This window comes from Microplitis mediator, chromosome 5, assembly GCF_029852145.1.
Source record: "Microplitis mediator isolate UGA2020A chromosome 5, iyMicMedi2.1, whole genome shotgun sequence".
NCBI lineage: Eukaryota > Metazoa > Arthropoda > Insecta > Hymenoptera > Braconidae > Microplitis > Microplitis mediator.
Genome location: NC_079973.1, coordinates 26,728,263 through 26,753,481, shown reverse-complemented (window position 1 = coordinate 26,753,481; position 25,219 = coordinate 26,728,263). Strand labels below are relative to the sequence as shown.

General features: G+C 29.6%; 4 protein-coding genes across 7 annotated transcripts; 2 read left to right on the top strand and 2 right to left on the bottom strand.

Annotated features, from left to right (window-relative positions):
* Positions 1-189: 189 nt before the first annotated feature.
* Positions 190-1,742, top strand: LOC130668404 (juvenile hormone acid O-methyltransferase). The gene is made up of 5 exons (XM_057470684.1): positions 190-310; positions 386-743; positions 805-937; positions 1,003-1,150; positions 1,256-1,742. Exons 2-5 carry the CDS (start codon positions 388-390, stop codon positions 1,447-1,449), a joined length of 831 nt encoding a protein of 276 aa, XP_057326667.1. The 5' UTR covers positions 190-310; positions 386-387; the 3' UTR covers positions 1,450-1,742.
* Positions 1,743-5,045: 3,303 nt separating this feature from the next.
* On the bottom strand, positions 5,046-18,647 carry LOC130667592 (1-phosphatidylinositol 4,5-bisphosphate phosphodiesterase classes I and II). Of its 4 annotated transcripts, none has more exons than XM_057469258.1 (14): positions 18,508-18,647; positions 18,119-18,265; positions 17,133-17,404; positions 16,969-17,053; positions 15,281-15,701; positions 15,012-15,132; positions 14,326-14,521; positions 12,822-14,171; positions 12,598-12,711; positions 11,914-12,112; positions 11,609-11,828; positions 11,229-11,532; positions 10,695-10,886; positions 5,046-10,235 (listed from the first exon to the last, which is right to left on the bottom strand). In XM_057469258.1, the coding sequence occupies exons 1-14, from the start codon at positions 18,610-18,612 to the stop codon at positions 10,113-10,115; spliced, it is 3,849 nt and encodes a 1,282-aa protein (XP_057325241.1). In that variant the 5' UTR covers positions 18,613-18,647; the 3' UTR covers positions 5,046-10,112. The 4 variants fall into 4 exon arrangements, with proteins under 4 accessions (XP_057325241.1, XP_057325242.1, XP_057325243.1 ...); XM_057469259.1 differs by having other exon boundaries at positions 12,607-12,711; XM_057469260.1 differs by lacking the exon at positions 12,598-12,711.
* Positions 18,648-20,595: 1,948 nt separating this feature from the next.
* LOC130667603 (protein cornichon homolog 4) lies at positions 20,596-22,616 on the bottom strand. The gene is made up of 4 exons (XM_057469279.1): positions 22,368-22,616; positions 22,087-22,155; positions 21,096-21,349; positions 20,596-21,007 (listed from the first exon to the last, which is right to left on the bottom strand). The coding sequence occupies exons 1-4, from the start codon at positions 22,446-22,448 to the stop codon at positions 20,941-20,943; spliced, it is 471 nt and encodes a 156-aa protein (XP_057325262.1). The 5' UTR covers positions 22,449-22,616; the 3' UTR covers positions 20,596-20,940.
* Positions 22,617-22,715: 99 nt separating this feature from the next.
* LOC130667602 (intraflagellar transport protein 57 homolog) lies at positions 22,716-24,985 on the top strand. Its single transcript, XM_057469278.1, has 7 exons — positions 22,716-23,022; positions 23,092-23,370; positions 23,454-23,619; positions 23,678-23,786; positions 24,018-24,214; positions 24,284-24,428; positions 24,497-24,985. The coding sequence occupies exons 1-7, from the start codon at positions 22,865-22,867 to the stop codon at positions 24,664-24,666; spliced, it is 1,224 nt and encodes a 407-aa protein (XP_057325261.1). The 5' UTR covers positions 22,716-22,864; the 3' UTR covers positions 24,667-24,985.
* The last annotated feature ends 234 nt before the right edge of the window (positions 24,986-25,219 follow it).

The window sequence follows — 25,219 nt, the reverse complement described above, 5'->3', positions numbered from 1 at the left end:
AAATTTAAATTTAAATATGATCGTGAAAAAAAATTGATCGTAAGATATGTTGAATATCTAGTATGTAAAATATTTTTAGTTCTATTGAGTATATATTTTTTAATAGTTATTCATACACAAGTCCTTGGTTGCTACAAAAATAAAGTATTGTAGATGATAATGATTGTTAAAATATATAAGAGGGGGCTCAGTATATATACCGAGGACCGGGCCAGTGAATTATCAGTTAAAATTTTTTCTTTTCTGACACTACGACGTCAAGATAATTATTTCCCTTCCCGAAAATTCCGGCGCGCAGTTGCATAATTAGGTATTAAAAAAAATTTTGAATGTCAGCATTAGTAATAATTTTTTTTCTTTTTCTGAATTATTTTTTTTTTTTTAGTAATGGATAGTAAAAAATATATCGACGGTTTTTTACTACAACGGCGAGATGCAAGTGAAGTTATTGAAGAATTTTCAGATGAATTGTCATCAATGTACGGGAAGTGCATCGACATTGGGTGCGGCCCCGGAAATATAACTAAGGAATTAATTTTACCGAAATTACCCGCCGACAGTGTCGTCGTCGGTGCCGATATTTCGGAGTCGATGATCGATTCGGCGAAAAAAAAATATCAGGATGAAGAAAGATTGTCTTTTATAAAATTGAATATCGAGGCCGAAGAATTGCCGATCAAGGAAATCGAGAGATATGACAACGTTCTGTCATTTTATTGCCTGCATTGGTGTCAGAATATGAGGTAATTAGTCTTAAATTTTGATTGAAAAATAATGGGAGTAAAAATTTTGAAAATATTACAGACTGGCTTTGAAAAATATTCACCAGCTTCTTCGACCTGGAGGACGTGCTCTGGTCATGTTCTTGTCTTACAATAATGGTTTCGATGCTTACAAACGGTTACAGAGAAACCCGCGCTACAAACCTTACATGGAGGTAAAAAAAAAATATTGACGTTAAAAACAAAATTAATTAGTAATAAAAAAAATGAAATTAAATAGGACGTATTGAAATACATTCCGGCTTATCACAGCTGTCCTAATCCGCGAGCTATGATGAAGAAAACTTTGGAAGAAGTCGGCTTTGAAGTATTACACTGCAGTAATAGAGAAAAAACTTTCGTCTTCGAGAGTATGGAGATTTTACAAAGTAAATTATAATATTAATTATTTATTTATTTAGTTATTTATGGAATTTTACAGAGTAATAAATTATGAGGTGGCTTTAATAAGAATTAATTTATTTTATTTTTAGAACACATTATTGCAGTGAATCCTTTTATTAACAGAATCCCGGATGAGTTGAAGGACGAGTACAAAATGGAAGTGACGAGAGAAATAGCTGAGCATAAAATATTATTCGAGAGCCATAAAAATAAGTCTGGTTACAGTGTCCTTGATCGATACGCATTGATAATTGCTTACTTTAGAAAACCAAATATTTTGTAAATAAAAAAATTTTTTAATTTAAAAGTGTGGAGTCTAGATTTTTTTGACAGCTGTCAAAATTCGTTGTATTTTTTTCTTGAATTTCTGATTTTAATCTTGAGTCGAACTGATTTTTTTCTAGAGCTGAAAAAAAATTACAAACCAAAATGTTGATTCAAATTTTTTCTAATTTTCGGTAAAATTGAAAAATAAAATTTTTTCAAAATCTCAATTTCCGCGGGTGTCAAAAAAATTAACAGACAGGAGGTGGACTTGTGGATATTTGTAAAAAAAAATAAATAATTGTTGAGATAAAATTTTTACAACAGTGAATTATTTATTTAAATGCTAAGTTTTGACTTTACAGTATGATTTAGCCATTTATATAATATTTCGTTATCAATACATCGTAATAATATTGAATATACATTGTAATTAATTATCTTACATAGTACACAGTAGTGGTAATTATAATTATAATATTTAGAAGTTATGGTATGACTTTTTATTCCCATATATAGCAGGTAACAATTTAATATCTAGACTATGCTAATTACTAACAGTACAATAATCTACTTAAATATTTATCTAATTGTAATTTACCAATTTGATTAAATCTCTTTGGAGACGTTTTAAAATTCTCATACACAAAAACCAGGCTCATATATATCATATATATTTCTTTAAAAAAAAAAACTAGTCTACAGCAAATAATTCAAAAATTAAAAGCCCTAATTTCGGGTCAAATTATAAATTTTAATTGAAATCGCGCCTTGCCGACACTTCGCTTAATAATTAACTAAATTAATTACATCATGCCATATGTTTTTATTTAATTACTAATTTACTAGTGACTACGCACTCATTTAAGTATTTTCATAAAATAATTTACTTGAGTAATCTTACGATAGAAGCAAACATCGAACATCGAACAAGTTTTTTTTTTATTTTTTTTTTGTATGTTTGTTTATAAATTACTCTAATCTTTAATTTAAAATGGGTGTTAGTTATCTAGTTACTCTTGTTACTGTCCTATAGAGAAACAGATCGACAAAGAGAGTAATTTTTAGTATCGTACATATAATGTATAAGGAAAAAGTATGAGATACTCGAGGGCAAGGCACAAGTGAGTCAGAGGAAATTATAGGATGATAACTACTTATTTTTATTTTCGCACATATACTTTTGTCTTATCGATATACTTGCCTGTATATCTACAAGGCTGCCAGCATCTAATTGGCATCTAATTAGTACTTCAAATAATAACAAGCTTTTAATTACAATTTTAATTATTTTTTAAAAAATTTATATGCATGAATATTGAGTTATTTTTCAAATTTTGTATTTATCAAGTACTTTTAAAATGCCAATTTTTCTTATTTTTTTAAATTTCATTCATATAATTTCATAAGTATGTTTTTTTTTTAAATTATACACATCGATACTAAGCTCGTATTTTAATTACTCTCATAAAAAATTTTTAATTAATAAATAGTTACGATTAAAATAATTAATCATAATTTTTATTTGAAATTATACAATTCGAAATTTTTATAAAAGTAATCAAACTCAAAATTCTAATAGAAATCATTATACTCAAAATTTTAATAAAAATAATTGAATTTTAAATTTTAATAAAAATATTTGAATTTTAAATTTTAATAAAAATCATCAATTCAAAAATTTAAATAAAAATTATCAAACTCATAATTTTGATAAAAATATTTGAATTCAAAATTGAAATAAAAATCATCAATTTAAAAATTTAAATAAAAATTATCGAAACTTAAAATTTTGATAAAAATATTTGAATTCATAATTTAAATAAAAATCATCAATTTAAAAATTTAAATAAAAATGATCAAACTCAAAATTTTGATAAAAATATTTGAATTCAAAATTGAAATAAAAATCATCAATTTAAAAATTTAAATAAAAATTATCAAACTCAAAATATAAAAAAAATATTTAAATTCAAAATTTAAACAAAAATCATCAATTTAAAAATTTAAATAAAAATTATCACACTCAAAATTTTGATAAAAATAATTGAATTCAAAATTTGAATAAAAATTACTAGATTAATTATTATTAAAAATTTATAGTACTCATTAATTACCAAAAAAAAAAATCAACTATTTATTAATAAAATCTTTTTCAAAATAAAATTCTCAAAATCTCTCCCTACTCCCAATTAAAATTACAAATTATTAACTCCCTTCAATATTTTTTTCCATAACAATATAACGATTATGTACTTTCATCTTAAAATATATATAAGCTTACATGAATTTATAATTAATAATCAACATTACAATTAATCAATCAATCAATTAATTAATGTAAAGTATACATATATTTACGTAGTGTATATATATTATAAATAGATCTGTGTGACTACAGAGCACGTGAGAACCAGTGTGTTATTTATATATCATATTTATTTATTGAATTATAGACTTTTTTTTATCCTTTTCTTTGTAATATTACTTTTTTTCTACCGACACTTATTAAAATAACTGCACAGCAAAGCAATTCCTTCGCTCAACGGTAAAACGCTTAACTTATTGTCGGTCCTTTCATGTAACAATATAATTATAATAATAAACAATAAATAATAACAATAATAATTAAAGCGTCGACTGTAAACATCTAAATTAAGATAAAAGTTCAATCAATGTAATGAATCCGATCGGAAAAATCCCCTCGTTATAAATATATTTTTATATCAATACAAAGATGTAAAAAAAAACATATTTATAAATATATGCATATACTTTTTATGTCATTTTAATTGAAAACAAAGGAATGGAAGACATTTTTCAAATAATAATAATATATACATATATATTGAACAGCAAAAATTATTGTCAGTGACTAAAAAAAAATGACAAATTACCGACGTCACAAATTTATTTTTTTAAATTACCGCAGTAAATAAACATCAGCTTTAAAAAAAAGTTTATGCTGTAATTGTAAAATTCTTAATCGTAATTCACTCATACTTTATATTTTAGTTGTACATATTAGGGTGATTCGTATTATTAATTTTGTAATTAAAGTATTTTTTGAAAAGTTCGACCGAGTGACAGTAAGTAATTTTCTTATCATTAATTCAATCCATTCATGATAATCAGAAGGATTCAAATTAATGAGCTTTGGAAAAATTTTTGACAAATATTTTATTTACAAAATTACTAAAATATCACTTGAACGAAGAACTTGAGCCACTTAACTAAGAGGACCTTTTTTGTAGAGAATGAAATTTCCTAAAAAATCGTTATCTGCACTTTTACTGTGAATTTCGTTATTTAGTTAATGACAAGTAAAAACCAAAATTGTTATTAAAAAAAATTATTTTCAGAACCAATAGAGAACAAAACAATTAGAGTTCGAGTAAAATAACTAAGGAGACTTTTGAAAAGTATTAAATTTTCTACAAAATGCCGCAGACGGCAACCCGATAACTTAAAATGCGGCTGAGTTATAGAGAATTTAAAAAATAATCGTAACTTTCCTATGGATTTTAAATGGGAAATTTCAAAATCAAATATGAAGTATTGAAAATTAAGGGCTGAAACTTGCAGGGAATTTTATTTTCCTTGTCTATGACGATGTTTTCCAGTGGGAATGAAAAAAAAAATTGTAGCTCCAAACGAATCACTCTAATACGTGTTCATATATGAGTAATTAATAAATTAATGGGTAGAATTAGATGAGATTAAAGTGCGAGTCTCATTAATGCATATTGAGTAAGTTTATTATTTATATATATTGTTAATTAGCTAAAGAGACTTCGTAGCTTTGATACTATCATAGAGTCATGAAGAAGAACCTTCATTTTTTATTGTTTTTTAATAACCAGTTGATTAAAAGTTTGTGCTCAATTTAATTAAATAAATTGAGTAACAAATTAAAATTTATTCCGAGCCCGATCGAGTGACAGTTCAAGTATAAATAATAATAATAAATATTTTAGTGTTCGGTTTCGACTCTCTCATATATTATAATTTACTCGAGTGTTTTGACAGCGGCCAGGTACCGGAAATCGTTGTAAAATTATTAACTTTGTCAACATTTGTACGTATATTTAAATTATCGAAATTTGTTAATTAAAAAGTTGGTTTTATTTACCCGAAATATCCAGCCGAAATTGAAACCGGTTTTAATTAACAAATTTTTATATTTATGGCAAAATTATAATTGAGAGGAAAAAAAATATATAGAGAACGTTGACGTTCTCGTTTATTATTTTTTTTCACATAATCACAATTTAAGCGAAATAAGCTACGATTAGTCAATAGGCCGTTTGCACTACACTTAATTATTATTATAAATATTACATACTTATAGTTAAGACATTAATTGGTGTCTTATCAATAGAGATTAAATTTAGAAGCACGTGAGCATAATTTATCATCATTACCATTCAGTGGCACTCATTGATGAAACAAATTTCTCCATAATTATTATTATCATAATAACAATAATAATTATTATTATTATCATTAAATTACAATCATCCAATAATTTATTTTAATTGATACTGGAGTTAGCCGACGTCTAATAATTTTCAAATTTTTTTTTAAAACATAAATTATGAAAAAAAAAATAATTTAAAAAATTGCACCTATAGTTTTTTAAATTTTCTACATGTGCATTTTTTTTGTAATTAAATTGTTGAAAAAAAAATTTGAAAATCTTCTACTGTCTGTTAATTTCAGAATCATATTTTAATGACACTGGAGTTAGTCGACGTCTAATAACTTTCAAATTTTTTTTAAAAACACAAGTTATAAAAAAAAAAATAATTAAAAAAATTGCACCTATAGTTTTTAAAATTTTCTACACGTGCATTTTTTTTTTTTTTTTTTTTTTAAATTGAATTGTTGAAAAAAAAAATCAAAAAATTATGAATTGTCTACCAACTTCAGGATCACTATGATAATAATAATAATAAATTTGTTTCATCACAATATACAATATATTTAAAGACATTTATGAAATCGTACATTGAGAAGATAAAAATAAAAGCGGCATAATTACGCGACTGACAAGCCTTACAATTATCCATTTATCCATCAATATATTTATAAATATATATCATTTAAAATAGACGAATTGTAAAGGAGCAAATTTGTCAATTAAAATTATTAAAATATATATGTATATATATATATATGTACATCATAAATTCATTGATAAAAATTAATTACTGACATTTGTGTGTAGACATTCAGAAAATATTTAATAAATATATAATTGATTTAAAGTTAATTAACAGTAAACATTAAATAAATAAATTACAATACAATGCTTTACTTTTGTTCCTTCCAATCAACAAGGAAGACTTAATTAATTAATTATAAATAATTAAGGAACGCGCTTTAAGTCTGGCAAGTCAGCGCATGGAAATTTATAGACGACTATGACACGAATAAGATTAAGATATCAAATATTACTATTTTTTTTTCTTTTTTTTTTTTTTAATTTGTCTAGCTACTGGTCGCTACATTTGTAATTAACAACATCAACAGCAACAACACATAATATATCAACACGAATATAATTATCTCTATTATTATTACAATTATTTATTTATTTATTTCTATGTGTATATATAGATATATGCATACACATATTTGTATAAATATATTTATATATGTATATGTATATGGCATGGAAGAAAATGTATAAGAAAAATCGCAAGTACTGAGATTACTTTCAAAAAAAAAAATTAGTGAACACAATTTTTAGTTTAAAAAAAATTCAGATCTATACTCGTATTTATAATGCATCCGGAAAATCTCTTAGAGAGAATTCTCATAAAAAAATTTGCATTTTAAATGCGCGTTTTTTTATTTTACAAACAGAACTGGATAATTCCATTTTTTAATTATTTTTAATTAACAAAAAAAAAAAAAATAACCCAGAAAGTAAATGAATTAATTTTAATTAATAAACACAAACAAAAATTTACATTTTATTACCCGCGAAATATTTGAATAAAATTTTAAATGCACAAAATAATTAAATGGAATTATTACAATTTTTTATTTTTTAAGAGTTATAATTTATTACGTTTATTTATAAACATTCGAAGACATAAATATGGAAGTGTTCAAACAGAGTAATAAGTAAATCATGATAATAAATAACAGCGACTTTGACGTGACTGGTCGCCGATTTAAAATAATAAACTCGCGCTTATTCTCCTGCATTTTTTATCTTTTTTTTACAATTAAATTAATACAATTACTATCTATAAAATGCAGTTATTTGTTAAGTATAAGTATAATGGACTAAATGGACTTTGGGGATCGGTATAATTGATACAAGTTTCACAATTTAATTACTCAGTATCGTCATTTAATGTCCAGTTTATTGCTCAGATGTATGTAAGCTCATTTAGCTGATAAAGTTTATTTAAAACTCGATTTAAAACTGAGCATTAATTTTTTAAAATTATTTTATTCACCGATATAAATTTATTGAAACTCGTCTCGGATATCAATCTACTTTTTTTTTAAATATTACTAATTTATTTTTTCTAACAATATTATTAGCAAATAGTTCAGTCGACTTTCGTACGATTGTAGCAACTTCAGTGAGAAATAGAAGCATTGTACTTTGTTTATTTTATTATTATTACAATTATTATTATTAATATTATTATTAATTTTACACAGAAAAAAAAAATTTCTCGGCACAAGAAATATTTTTTCTTACAAATAGAAAACAAAATTTTTCTTAGGTCCAGAAAAAATTTCTCGACAAGAATTTGGTCTGAGAAAATTTTTCGCGCCACAATAAAAATTTTGTTTTCAATTTATAATGAAAAAAAATTTTTCGCGCCAAAAAATCTTTATCTGTGTAGTGTCCATTCATTAAAAATCCTTTCCCCTTAGTCGTAGATTTTAAACTTCATTGTCAATCATACGATTGCTTTAATTGAGATCCATTATTTATCACAAACGCGTATCGCAACATCGACTGGCGGTTTGATTGAGGTCTCGTACAATAATTACATATATATTATATATTATTATTCATTTTGCCGAGAAACAAATAAGCGTAACGGCAAACATGAATTATTTAAAAAGTGCTTTTGGCATTAAAAAAACTTTGGGTCATTTAAAATTATAATTATATATTATTTTATTTAAAAACACTCTAGATCTAACCGCCTCATCCAATGTTTCTTTTAAAAGACATTGATCACTTATTATTTATAATTGTTATATCAATAAATATATATAGGTATACATGTTGTTATATATTTATGTAGACGATTGGTAACTTGTGACTAACTTTTAAAATAAATAATAATTACCACACATCACCCATTACTATAAATAAATTCACAATTAATAAAGACTCGATTACAATAATTATTATCATTAATTTTAATTAATTCATTAATTTAGATTATAAATAACAGGGAAAAGTGTTACCGCTAAATGCTTATCGTGTAAAATTTTTTTTTGATTGTCTTCCTCGAAGTTACCGATAAACCAATTGATCATATCACCGTCCAAAACATGTAAGAGATGATATTTTATTTACGGCTAAACCTTACACGATTTTAATTAATTATCATATTTATAACCGAAAAAAAATTTATATCAGACCCACGTCTCGTGTAATTACTCGAAATTATTTATTATTTTATTACAACACCAGACTTATTTTATTATTATCAATATTATTTATTATTTTACGGCTTCTCAAATATATATACTGTAAAAAATTTGCGAGTGAACGCGGATTAAAAATCCGGAGTGGAATAAAATCCAGAATTCTCTGAATTCACTCCAAATTTTTTAATGTATATATTATATATATGTATACTTTCAGTCAAATTTTACAATAGCCGAAAAATGAACCGATTTATTTTTACTTTTATTTTTATAGGCCAGACAAATTTGCGCAAGTATTTAAAAATTACGAAACGTGGATTGAATTTTTTAAAAAATCCAATTGTTTATTGTAAGAATCATAATATTAATAATATGTGTTTGTATGTATGGATGTATGTATGTATATATATATTAATATATCGTCAGAATAAAATAAATAAATAACTCTTATGTATATAACAACAAGATGGAGAGCAATCGTTTCAAAAAGTTTACACTTATTTAGAATAATGTACGGTCAGATAATTTTAAATTAAATCCTTGAGATACTGAATTTAAAAATAATAATTATCTGAATATATGTAATGGATATTTATCTGTACTCTTTTAATACTGTTGAAAAAAAACGAAAAAAAAAATCGATAATAATAAAAATAAAAATAAAATAAATTGAGTATGAGAAGAGCGATGACGTGTCGTTCACCGTACGGTGTACTATTTATTTTTATATTCTAAAATACCTGTCTCGTAATAGACACAAAACTGCAAAGACGTTTACTTTGTTGACAAAGCGAGTCTTTTGTCAGATACAATACAAAATACCTGAGGTAAATTAATCCTCAGTGTACTTACGTCCAGTATTTCCTGTCATTTGTCATAAAAGTCATTCGGTCGCTCCGATATTTATTTATTTCCGTATTTAAAACTCGTACTCGGAGTATTATATTTTTAAAAAGTCTTATCTGTCTCTCTTAACATACTCTAGACGTGAAAAGGTCGATTGCGATATAGCTCGTGGATCTGGTCGCGATCCTGAGCGGGGAGTCAGTTGGGTGTTCTTCCCAAGGTGTCGGCAATACTTTTACTACCTGAAGGCGTTACTGCTTGCTCACTACTCTCATATTTTTTGGAACGACTAGTGAACTCGGCTTGTAACGCCGCCTTTACCTGAAAAACAAAAAAATAAATAAATAAGTAAAGAAAATGAACAAAAATACTTAAATTTTTCAAATACCCGCGGATAATTAACGATCTTTGTTATCAAATACAGTCCAGTCGCGTTATAAGTCCGCTGACTTATATTTCTTGGAAGACATTCCCCCTCTATGACTACGAAAATAATCATGTACACACTCACACGCTTGCAAAGTAGGGGAAGTGTAAGTTACGGCGTTCAATTGCTGAGCAGAAGTGGGAGTACGGGAATTCTTAGAATTATATTCCCCTACAGCCCTGTAGGCAGACTTATAACGCGATTCGACTGGACAATAGTAATTTTTAATTAATTTCCACCCTCAATTGCCGTAATTACCCGACACTAAACGCTAATTAATTTTCATTGATAGCGAGGATTTTATTTTAAAAAATTTAGCGGGAATAAAAGTTTATAAATTAATAAGTCATTACTCTAGTTTTCTCTTCTTCAAGCTTCAGACGAACTTCCTCGTGCTGGGCCTCTAGCTCTGTTTTCTTCCTGTCATAAATAGTCGTCAGTCGACCGCATTCGTTAACTCCCTTTTGAATGGTCGTCTTGCCGACTTCTCGTTTCATGCGATCAAACTCCGCCTTATCTTTGTGTACTTTCGCTAATTGCTTCACCTATTAATCAACACAATAATTCATTTTAAAATAATTTTTTCTTTTATAAATTGATTATAGTCGAACTCCATTAACTCGGACAGTTAATCTACGGAGGAGCGGAAATTTCTTAGGATTTCCTGGTTAACGGATGCCCTTTCTCCCTTAAAAAGTTAACTATGGCACATGCGCTCTTACATACACATGTATCATGCAAATATATCCATATACAGAAACATACAAATGTATAGCATCGGGTGGGAGACAGCGTAGCTCGTAGTGGGAGTCAAGATTGAGGGGAAGTTCCGAGATAATGGAATCCGAGTTAATGAATTTCGACTGTATATAAATTAAAATAAAAACCTCAAAGTGTCGTAATTTTTGTAGCCTTCTCATGGCGCTGCTTATTTCTCTTTCCAAAAGAACCTTGAGTGTCTTCATTTGATTGGTCTGAGATGTTTTCATAACTTTTTCAACCATCGAATACACAATCTCGTGGTATTTTTCCTGAAGTTCTCTTTCTTGATCCAACTGCTCTTTGTAGATGTTCAGCAATCGCTCGCTTTGACTCCTGGGGAGGCCTCCCACTGCGCCCTCGACTCCCTCTTCCGGATTCTCCGACGTCTCTGCTAGATTTACGGTGCTAAAAGCGACGTCACTGGAAAATCTATTAGAAAAAAAGTTAATTAATTATGACTGTCTATTAGTTCCCAATTAAAACGTCTAAGAAAAAAAATAGTTACATATTTCTGGTAGAAAGCCGTTTGACCAATTTGTTGGTATAAAATTTTGATTTATGTTTCTCCCCATCGACGGAGCTCTTCGCCGGCTGAAGGCGAGCTCGTTCTTTCTCGTGCTTGCGACGCAAAGATTCAAGTTTCTTGTCCAACTCTCCTCTCTTCTCCAAAACGAGCTTGTTGTTCATAAGTTTTTCAAAACTCTCCGCAACGATGTTTTCTCCAACTAAATTTAACAAAACCAAAAATATCAATATCGTATTATCTGTTCAATTTACTAAAACCACAATAAATAATGATAAAAAAATTACTTGAAACTACAGTAGAACTTTTAGTAGACGAAACATCGAGAACAGAAACTGTTGGCGAACCAACTCCGTCTTCCGTATCAGGAGTTTCAGGAACTTCCAAACCAGCAGATGATGCTCGACCTTGTGGACTTCCTGACGCCGGCAGTGCACCAGATAAATCCCCGGAAGACTGTAATCTCTTAGCTTTTGCCGTATCGTCCTTAAAAGACATTATTACACCTCAATAATTTCCAATAAAAAAAAAAAAGTCGAGGTATTAAATTCTAACTATTAAAATAAACTGAACTACACGGAAAGAACAAGAAAGACGGACTGACTGGGACTGACTACCATTCCGGACTCTACGCAGTTACATACGACGTAAATCAAAATTTCAGATAGTACGCAGTATAGTCTAGATTATACTGAGTTGTATCTACATTATACTTAGTAATATATCAAATTATACAGCGCTAGATTATACTGGTTACCATCCTAGATGGTGACCGCATACATCCGGAATTTTGGATTAAACTCAGTATCATCTCAGATTATACTTAGTTACATTTGAGATATTTTTTTTCTAGCATATGCGCATTTAGTAGTGTTTACATTTCAGGAATTATCATTGATAATAAACGGAAGTTGACAGAAGTTCTTTCCGTGTAGACTACTACTAGAAGTAATAAATATCAAGCTACATACAAAACTCACGGCGGGTTTAGCAGCACTTGTTCCACTAACAATTTTATCTTTTTCTTTGTCTTTATCTTTATCTTTTTCTTTGTCTTTATCCTTATCCTTATCTTTATCTTTCTCCTAGAAGAATGTTAGTAAGCACAAACACACCAACACACATTGTTAGTAATAACTCCCAATTAAATATAAAAATCTATAGTAAATGTAATGGAAATAAAGAAAATACTTACGTCAGTTTCTCCTTCCAATCCCTCATCAATGTCCATCAGCCGCTCCAATTGCTTGGCTCTCTTTTCTAACTCGCATTGATACTTAATGGGGTTGGCAAGGGCCTCGGCAAAGTCATTGAATCCGTCAGGTACGTAGTCCTTAACAATGACATGGAGAAAGAGACTGGCCAGAGGACGTGGCTGACCGCAATCATTTCTCAGAGTCACGTGTCGGTATCCCGGACAGAGACCCACCACTGGAAGCACTCGATGGCCAATGAACCGCCCGGACTCTTCGTAAGCGGTGATGCGGAGAGACGCGAGCTCGGGCAATACGACCTTCTTAAATACAAATGGCTCATCGTCGTAGACTGGGTTGATACCGTTGTTTGGTACTATTTTAGTTCTGAACTTCTTGCGGACGGTGTCTGCTGGCAGCCCGTACATATCAACCTCGACGTAAGTGCCCACACGCTTGTCACTCAAAAACTGACCAGATATCACGTGAATTTGAACGGTCCCTGCAATTATGCCGTCGACTGTTGACTCAGCGAACGGATCCAGACGACGATCTTCACGTCTCATGAATTCTGGCTTCAGCAAATAACCGCAACGCTGATTATACTCGAAGATTCCGAGGTTTAGCTGCATAGCTAAATCGAGAGTTTGGTAATTTAAAGCTACCAACTGACAGCCGGCATTCCAAAATACTTGAGGCATAAAATTACTCGAGTCGAATCGCGTTCCAGCCGGATACACACGAGATAGTTGATGTTTGTTGTAGTTGACAAATTCCACTGGTCTTTCTTTAAGTAAAGTTGTCGCTTGTTTTTCATCAAACGAAGACATTTCATACATACGATTTTTTTTTTCAGCAATTTCAAAACTATTGAAGTGCACTGGCTGTACATAATTTACGAGTGCTGATATTTCAGCACCAGCTTCGGTTTCTTTAGCAGTAGATGCGACTTTGTCAGTCGCTGCTACTTTGTCATCCATTCTCAGCTTTATGTCTTCGACATTCGACTCGTCTTCCTCGGTGCTGGATTCATCTTCGTCATCATCATCATCCTGGTTGCTGTCTTTGCTGCTCTGTCGCTGCTGGAGCATCGCCGGACTGTGGGACACGCCGTTGCCCATCGGCTGCTCGCCTTCAACTTCAGTTTGCGGGACTACGTCAGGCGGGGGTCCATTCTCACCGTCAACCTGCTGACTTACGCCGTTGCTCTCAGTCACTTGAACACCCTGAGCAGCCTGGTCCGTGTGGTGATGCTTCTTGTCTTTCTTGTGGTTACGGTGTTTCTTTTTATTCTTTATTATTATCTTGCGCTTCAACAGCGACGGCGGTGGAAGCACGTGACCTGGCAACAGCTACAGCACAAATAAAAAAAAATTTATTTAAATAAACAGACACTTGACACATAAATAGATGAATTATTTACGGCGTTTAGCTGAAAATCTAATTATAGGTGAGTACTATACAATAATAATAATAATATGTTTTAGCAACTACAGCTAGCAATACCTTATGCGAATCGAGGGGAGAGTCAAGCAACATATCACCAAAATACTCTCTACAATACTGAGCAATCTTAGCCTGTTGACGGGGATTGCAATGATTCTCGAAACTGAGCACAACCGGAAATTCGGATGTTTTGAAGGCACTCTCAGCAATCGCCTCGATTACATCCCGAGCGCATATTTCAGGCACAAATGTGTATCTGATAAAATATATACAGATAATTATATCGCATTACAAGTGATGCGAATACGGGAATGCCCCGGTAATTATGGGGGCGTATAAAAAAATTCGAAATTTTAATTTTTGCATTTAAATTAAATTGATTAGAATTTGTAACCCGTCTACTTTAATAAATATGCAATAAAAAATAATAAAAATTTATATTAGTTGGAAATGGTCCGCTAATTTTTTTTTTACACAGACCAATTGTGTCAAATTGACATTTTAAAAATATGTTTTATGTTTTACTTCCTAATTTCTTTTTAACTCAGTAGAGTTCGAAATTTTTTAATTTTTAAAGATTAAAAAAAAAATTGATTTATAATTTTTATGTGATAATTTAATTTTTAATTCTACAGAATATTTTTTACTGCGTACTCTAAATTTAAAAAAGTAAATAAACTAGCCGATGAAAAAATATTAAGCGAAAATAATTTAAAAGTTTAAATGATAATTCTCTTTTTTTTTACCCATGAACTATTACAGGCTCGTCAAATTTTCCATTCCAGAAATCTAATTCAACGCAGCGACAACCTGAGAGTAAACACTGCCGGTATATTTCCACGGAACTTTTTCCCGTAAGTTGATGGCCTGTTAATAAAATAAATATAATAATAATAATAATAATACTAAAAATACTTAGTCATATTAACGTCATATTAAATGTCATTGACGTAAAATTTTTAAAAGAAAGTGCGTAATTTTTAAAACTAACGACTAGACATTAAATATAAATTACCTGTGAGATAAGTATTGTGACTAGAATTGATAAAATAATGAGCAAGAGGTTGATCCATATCGTCGTCGAGCTCATACTTTGACATAGCAACAATTGGATTATCTTCGCTCATTAAATACCTAAGAAAGCCATCGGAACTCAACTGTCCTCGACTGGCGTTATTTTTATCCGGTTCGTATTGATTGATAATATCTCGTGCTCGGGCGTCGTTCGCGTACGGATATAATATTTCATTGAGTCGAGGATCACGCTGTGATTTATTAAGAAAATCAACAAATTGCGATGTTGACATCAATCGGCGTTTGCTGTTACCGCCGACTATCTCATCAAAGACTTTGTCAACGTCCGTCCTCTGGGTTAGCGACTTGTAGAAATTGTAGAAGTCTTTAAATTGAAACTTTTGCAGCGGGACCGAGTCAGTCTGAAAACGATAAATTAAATAATAATAACATTTATTATTATATAATTTTAAATATTAGTCTGCATCATTGGTTTTATATATTTTAATTCTCGTTAAAGTTATAACTGACGTGTCAAAATAAAATATTGAAGATGATAAAATTAATTCATTACTTATTCGTCATATATATTTGGAGTCATGCCAATTGTATTTAACTTCTTAAATATATTGTGCAGTCTCACCGGTTTAATTTTTTATTTATTTTTTTTTTAATTTTATTTCTTATACGAATTATAGTAGAGAAAATTTTTTAAAATATATCACTGTAGCTGGTAAAATTTTTAAATATCTAGACAATTATTTTATCTCTCCTTAAGTAAAAAATTTTCAGAGTGAACGCAGATTAAATCCCGAGTAGATGACCGTGTTATTATTTATTTCTCTTGGAGTAAAATTTACTCCGAATGAGAACTTATTTTAATATCGAAACTCCGAATCGGAGTGAATGCGGATTTGAATAAAATCTAGATCACGAACTCCCTATTGACTCCGTACCCAAACTCCGAGTGAATTTCAACCGAAATAAAATCCGTAATCCCCGATTTTTTACAGTGTAGAGTTTACACTCAGACATATACTTAAACAAATAAATATATAACACAATACGAGGGTCTTTAATAAAAACAAAGTGACATTAAAGAAAAATGTAAACGTAATTTAAAAAAATTTAAAAGACAAAATATTTTTCATCACGTAATAGACATTACTCGTAATGCTTATAAACACCGATAATTTTCAAGGGTATTCAGGCATGTTTTGTAACTTATAATTCAAGTTACACAATACCTACATCGCGCGTGTCCAAGATAATCCAGTATTACTTGTATATGTATATACTAAAATTTATATATTCAAATCACAATTTAAACAGACATTTTAAAAATAATATTTACTCAGCAATCTTATAATTAATCTATTTTTATTAAATAACTATAAATGTCCCATCGACTTGATTTACGACATTTTAAAAGACATCAAGCTCATATCAGTACACATATGGCTCTTTAGTGCACCCAAGGTCGCCTTCAAAAATTTTAATGCACGAATATAAAAGTTAATGGTAATTTTGGCAGCGTGCCACTAAAAAAATTAACGCATGCTACGGACACATAATATTTTTTTTAAACCAATCCGACTAATTACCCGGCCATAAAACAATTAGTCTTTAAATAAATATTAACAATAATTATTATTATTACAAACTTGTATATAAATATATATATATTACCTTGGCAGATGGCAGAGAAGAAATATCAAGTGCCTTTTCAACGCGTTTTCGGTCCTCTTTATTTGTCGTAAACATTTTAATTATACTGTTGAAATAAATATTTACATAATTAAAATTCCATCATAATTTTAAATGTAAACTAAATTTAAAAAAAATCAACTTACTTTTTGGTTGAAATTTTACCAGATTTATCAGCGCCCAGTACTAATTTCGTGTGGGCTTTTTGTAAAAATGCAGTGACACTGCTATTAAGTGAAGTTAAATTATACGCCAATTGTAGCAACTGATCTGTCCAATGCCGCACTATTTCCGCTTTTGTCGTGCAGAAGTTTATAAATTGGACATTAACGAAGTCTGATCCATAGCAGATGGTCAAAGTTTTTTCCTCTAGGCAGTCTTGCGACCCCATTGTCACTAGTGACTTTAACTTTGGATCCTATAAATTTATATTTTATTATTACATACATACATATATATATTTCTAAACAAACATATTATGTAAACCTATACAAGAAGTACTATTGAGCTACACAATTAAATAAGTATATGCATATATATATATTGATAAATAATATCTTAATGCATTGTCACAAGTTTTGTATTGAAATTGACAACTCGACACTGAATAAGAGACATTACAATGGATGTTGCTCGTAGTTTACTTGTAAAACAACTCAAAGATTACTTTTTCTCATTCATTTAAACTCGTGACCTACTGTCTAAGTAGGTAAGATTAATAAATATATAAAAAATGTATATACATACATGTACATTAAATAAATAAATAAATAAAGGGTAAAGTAGGTAATATATATTCTATTTATAATTTTATCAATAATTATTATGTCGCATAACAGTGATGTGCGTCATCGGCATCGTCTCTATGCAATAACGATATAATTATAGAGATTCCAGGTAACTTTAATGTAAGTTACCCATTAGCAGCGATCACGACTCTGATAAAACTCTGAGCTGGCATTTAAATTATGTCTCTGCTGAGCTTTGTAATTTTTTTTATCTTAGTTGTGTCTAGACTCGAGACTCTGGACGTTAATTAATAATAAAATAAAAATATTGTCTACCATATTCATGCTCATTATCGTTATGTAATTAAAAAAACATTAACGATATTAATTGTTGGATAAAATACCTTCGGTACTTTTGCATATTTTCCAGTCCTGGTGTCTCTTATCACCGCGATGTCCAGCATGTCTACTTCGTTATTTTGGTCGATCCAGTATAAGTAAAATCCAAACTCATCAACTTTCAGCGTAACCGGAGTACCCACTCCGGAGTCCTGCAATTGAATAAAAAATTTTTTTTATTTGAGTGATAATTTTACTAGTTAATTATAAATTACATTAATCGAGTATTTGCTTAGATAAATATATTCTTACACAATAAAAATGATAATTATAATTATATTGAACAAGCAAATTATGTAAATAGTTCATTAGAATTATCAGCGTTAAGTAAACATTGGAGTGTAAGATAAATATAAAAGTATATATTTGCGTAGTAATAAAAATGAAAAAATACCTCATCCCATTTTATAAATTTCTCTCCGGCTTGCAGCTGCGGCGAAACCTCCACGGGTTTTGTCTGGACCGCGTTTATCGAGGGCTGTTTATTGTTGGCCATCATCTTGCTGTCTATTTACTCCCGATTTATTCCCGATTACTCTGATCACGTTGCTGTTATATTTCCTAACAACGACGACAACTCGGTGCCAGAAGACTGACGTTACCTGGAGACCGAGGAAACTACACTGGTCAGTAGGGAAAGTGAATAGAAAATGCCAAGTAAGTAATCACGTGAGTAGATAAAGGTAATTAATGAACCTTAGGGCGTTACTAAAAATAACTGATCACTGACATGATTGTTATCATTATTAAAAAATATTAATAGATGTGTTATTACTTATTGATATATATTTATTTATTTATATACCAACGTAAATATCTCCAGGAGACTTCCCGGAACAATATATCAAGTTTATCTTCTCTCGGTGGTAAATTGTCGAAATAACTTGAGCTCGTATGACAACAAGACGTGGAATAACAATGAGGGTAAAGCCTTGTCAATTGTCTCGTTTATTATTATCGTGTGTTGACAGTACCCTTGCGGGGACGATAACGACGACTTCGAGGTAAGTACCTCCAGCTCCTCAACCCGGAAGGACATTGACAATTAAATAAGCTCTATACCATCAACAAAGTCACCCGATAAACCCCACAGTTCTGCGTCAATACCACTGTCTTTTTAAGCTCGACGATAACTGTCATGATGACACGATGACTAGACCTAGACCTAGACCTAGACCTTATCTATGTACATGGGTACAAGATATTTATACGTTTTATTAACGTTTATTTATTAGCTATTACTTAAAAATGACGTTACGTGTCACCTGGATACTAGTTTATATTTGTTATGATACTGATGGTGATGCTGCTCCTGATACTGCTGCTGATAGATCTTCAGGGCAACTGAAACTGATACGACTGACCAGCTCGTAACACGAACACACGACGTTCACTGTCACCCGCACTGGCAACTCGCGGCAGAACTACCAGCAGTTTCTTTCCTCCGTTTCCTCTGTTTCCTCTTGATACTCTCACCTACACACAAAACTCTACTTTACCCTGATAGCTCGAGTGAACAAGCAACCATTACTACATTACATACCAACACCAATAAAAATTAAATACACAGCGTGCGCAAGTCTACGTGTGGTAGAATATATACTTTGTCAACAATCACTACTGTCACTACTCGACTTTGACATATATATACATATATACTGTATATGTACAATTAATATGTAATTTCACGGAGCCTGCTCACATATCACGCTGGATCAAGTAGGATAAGCCAAATAAAATTGATAGTGTATATATATACGTATATACATATATATGCAGATGAATATGTATGTACATATATGTATATAAATATATTTGTAGTTATACTAGATATTCGCGGCAGAGTGCGCATGACAGTACCGCCGGCGCCATTTTTTGACATGCGCAGTAAGCGACTGCGCATGCGCGCGCTTATATTTAAGGGGTAGGAGGCGCGCGTGTTGTGATAAGCGCGCGCGGTTGGTTTTTAAAAAAAAAAAATTGATTATTTAAAAATGATGGAAGCGCGCGCGCTTTTAAATAAGTCCTTGAGAAAACTAAAGCTTATCATCATCGAGTTAAATTATCTGGGAATCGATTTCTTGGAGAAATCTAATTTTACTGTAACATTAACTTAAACTTTATAACGTTTTTTTTTTTACTTTATTTAAAACTCGCTGACCTTCGTAACACTCGCATTTAACATTTTACCAGACGTTAAAAAAATTGAATATTTAATTGATATGATAATTAGTGGATTTAAATAGAAAGTTAATAAATAAAATTAATGCCAGGGAAGTTGTGATTAATTATGACTATGAGTTAATTAACTTGTCGTGTTGAGGATTTAAAATAAAATATATATTTATGAATATTATTTAATCAATAGGACTAGAAATATAAATATTATTCAATATCAGTATGAATATTTTTAGTAAATCAAATTTTATAATTGTAGACATTTATATTATTCTGAAGTTAGCAGACAATTAGTAATTTTCGGTTGTTTTTTTTCAGCAAATCAATTTTTAAAAAATGCACATGTAGAAAATTTAAAAAACTACAGGTGCAATTTTTTCAAATCTTTTTTTTTTTTATAATTTATTATTAAAAAAAAAATCAAAAAATTATGAGACGCCGGCTAACTTCAGTATCATGACATTTAGTTATCATTTGAATAAATTAAATATATTTACTACCTAAATAATTGTAAATTTTTGTTAGTTTATGTAGATGCACGCACGAAAAATATGAAGTACAAATATGGTGGTTTAGATATTTCGACGACAAGGTGATGTTTTAATTTGAAAAATGTATAAAAAGTATTAACTTGATTAATTTCTCTACTCTAAAACTGAACATTATCATCGTCTTCTCTGTTTATCGGATCGCCTCTCAGTAGCGCTATTATCAAGCTGTAATTAAAAATAATTTTAGTGTTATTAATGACAAGGAATTATTAATTACAGGGGGAGGATAAAGTTTAATGTGAAGGTAACTTACCAGTAAAGATAGATGAAAAAGAATATAAGATTATATCCAAGGTAAATCATACAGTCTCGATTATGTTTTTTTAGTTGACCTCTGTTGTGTATTTCAGTAGGATCAAAGACACCAAGGTTACCTCGGGGTATTGTAAAATATTCATAACACAGCCACATGGTCATTGGAAGATTTACTAGTGCAAGTAACCACTGCCCGTGTATCAGCATCAAAACATCCAAAAAACTATGAGCGAATATCTTTGGTATTATCCACTGGAAATAAAAATTAATTACTAGTATTTGTAACTCATTGTTTTGATTAAACGTCGGCTGTATTTCTAACTCATGAGGGTAAATGTAGAAGATCCTGAAGTTAGCAGACACTTAGTAATTTTTTGATTTTTTTTTTTTTACCAAATCAATTAAGAAAAAACAAAAACTAAAAAAATGCACGTGTAGAAAATTTAAAAAACTTAAGGTGCAATTTTTTTATATAATTTATTGATTAAAAAAAATCCAAAAATTATTAGACGACGGCTAACTTCGGTATCTTAAATGTAGCAGACATCAGACAAATTTAAAATTGTAAATAAATAGAGTAAATAATTTAAAAAATAATATTTATAAAAAATGCACTCATTTGTACACATTCACACTCATTCTAATTCATATATTAATTAACGTAAACCATTTTTTATTACTCATTATAAGTAAAAATCTATTTCTTGTAAGTATGAATTTAATTACTTGTAGTTGGAAAGTGGAGGTAAAATGGACAATTTTTTTCCGTCCAATTTCAGGCATTTCAAACACATTAAGAACAATTTTATTCAAATAATTGAATTTGAAAATTTTTTATTCAAAATAATTAATATTTTAAAATTTTTCAAGCCAGTTTTACCCTACCGCCTTTTCTTATGCATACATTTTATCATCATGTCAATAAATATATGAATTATCAATACCGCGCACTTCATTTGAACAATTAATAATAAATAATAAATCAATACCTTATTTAATCTCGAACAGCATTGTCGTGCATTCAAATAATCACACTCAAGATCAGACAATGCAATTACCTATAACTTGTTAAGAAAAACCAATTTTAAAAATTCAAAACTACGCGCGCTTTTGTAAAATTTAAAATAAATAAAAAAAACTCTAGAAGTCACCAGAGTTTTTTAACTCATTAACCTAAAAAAACTCGTATTCAAACAATGAAAAAAAGTAATTAATTACTAATAATAGCTAATTAATCATGAATAATAAATTAACAATTAAAAAAGGATACAAAATACACCAGCAAAAAAAGTATAGCTCCAGTATCCAGAAGCGCGATTGCAAACAGAAGTGCCTCAGGTAAAAAAGTCATTCTAGTCTCGATTAAGTTTTAACTTTCAAATATTAATCATATATTTTAAATATTTATATATATTATTTCCTACTAACAACTATTTTTATTATTTTACTATGCTATTTTTTTTATTTCTTTTTTTTAATTACATCACTTAACATTTACACCCTTATTTTATTTAACGTCAGTAAACATCAAAGAATATGCCGACGATTGTACCGACTGTTTAATTGAGACAAATCATTGCCAACATTTAAAATATTATTATTTCTAGGTTTGTTGTGATCGAATGATGATTTATGATGCATTTTATATACCAAGTTATCAATTTGTTATGAATTATAATTGATGACAGTCCATGTCATGTCAAACATTTATTTTCTTTAAATAAATTCAAGTAATTTATTAATATACCAGACATAATTAATATTAATATGTTTCGTGATTCAGCTAAAATAATTGTTGATGACAATGATGCACCATCAGCGTCATATATTAGTAATGTACGTATGGAAGATTTGATAGAAAAATTAAAAATATTAAATTATGACAATGAATTTGTTCAAGAATTAAAAATGAAACCAATCAATAGGTAATTTATTATTTATTTTAATTATTTTGTTTAGTATATTTATTGATAAGTTTATATTTATTTAAACAGGCATTATTTTGTGATACCGACAAATCCTGGCGAGCAGTTTTATTTATTTTCATCGTTAGCTGCCTGGTTGGTAAGGAAAGCTGGTAAAAATTTTGAACAACCCCAAGAATCAGACGATCCTAATGCTACGATAGCATTGATCTTGGATCATGTCAAAGAAATAGCCGCAGTTGAGTTTCCCCCGAATAAATTAAAGCAGGGTGTTGGTGAACATGCGATTTATGTGCTGGACAATTTGGCTGACCAGGCGATAAAAGTATCGAAGTTCAAATGGAAAAAGTATGTGATACTTTTAAATTGGGGATTAAATATTTAGTTTTTTAAAAATTTAAATACAAAAATGAATATTTGATTATTTTTAGAGCTGAAATTCCAGCGGATGAGCCGGATCAGGAGCCAGAAATAGAAGACGATGAGGCTGAGTTGATTTTAGAAAAAGTTGAGGAAGAAATGATGGCTGATTATGATGACGAGGATGATGACATACTGCACATTGATGACATTACTAAACTATATGGCAAGACAATGGTAATTTTTATAAAAATATATTTGTCTATTTGAATACTGGGTATTTTTTTAAATTTAGGAAGACGTACAGAAGCCGGACAATATATTGGAATCTCAAACAGATGCTGAAGAGTGGAAGCTTGAGCTGGAACGTGTTCTTCCTCAGCTAAAAGTCACCATAAAAACTGGTAGTTTATTTTGAAATAAGTAATAAAATCCCGGGTAAAAATATTTGACCGAAATCACGTCGAAGCCGTAAAATTTTATTGACAGGCCGAAAGTTGGTCGATAATTGAATCGGTCTATTTTCGGCCATAGTATTTTTTCTAAATAAAATTATGGGACTGGGAAAAATTTCAAAGTGTGGGTAATATTTAAATCGTTTAGTTTAAACTTCGATATGAAAAATTTTATTTTAGATTCCAGAGATTGGAGATCGCATCTAGAACAGATGAAACAGCTGAGAGCAAACATATCAACTGGTTTGAATGGTACAAAGAATCAATTAGATAAATTACATACGGACATCGGTAACACGTTGGACAAAATAAAAATGCGGGAAATGTATCTCAATAAACAATTGGAGCCTACTCTAAATGAATTCCGAGTTCTTCAAGTAATTTTTATAAATTTACTCTGCAGAAGACTCAAAAATTCTTTGTCATTAACAAAAAAAATTTTTCAGGAGGAGTTATTAAAAATAAAAGAACATTATCGTGACGTAAGCGGCGGAGTAACGGAGCGCACCCGTACATTAAATAAATTGACCGATGAACTAGAGCAAGTGAAGAAAGAAATGGACGAACGTGGCTCCAGTATGACTGACGGAAGTGAGTTTTTAAAATATTTTATAAAAGTCTTTTATAGTCGTACATTAATTTTAAAAAATTATCACCAGCGCCTCTTATAAACATTAAGAAAACCATCACGAAATTGAAATCCGAGATAGCGGAAATGAACGTGAGGGTCGGAGTGCTCGAGTACACGCTGATGTGTACGAAAATCCGCGACAGGGCTCAGATGCAAGAGGACATGAACAATACCACCAATACATTAATAATTAAATAAACATTTTAAATTATTTATTTTTTTAAAAATACGTCCGTCTATTAACTGGTACTCAGGTAAAACCAGCCTACAAACTAGTCTTTTATAAATAATTATTACCGAATACTTCCTACAATTATTTTATTTAAAACATATTTATTTTAATCATCACTTTAATAAATTATTCTTGCACGATATTCAAAAAAATCTATTCAATTTTTTTTTTAATAAAAAAAATCTCAACTATATTTTTATTCAACTCAATGATGCTCTCTGTCTATTCATGTATTCCCTAATGACGCGACATCATTAGTAAAGAATATTTCTTTTATCCGAACTCGTGCAAAGAAGTTTTACTTGAATTCTATACTTTAAATTGCAACTAAAAATTCATCTCTTCGCAATTAACTACAGTACTTTGACCCAAAAAAAAGTAAAAATATTTACGCGTACAATTAATTAATTTTATCTTTATTTAAGTGATATATATTTTAATATCTCTTTTCAATAAACCAATTCGTTATCAGTTGACCTTAAAAATTAAATTCTTCAAGTTGAAGAGTTTCGATGGTCG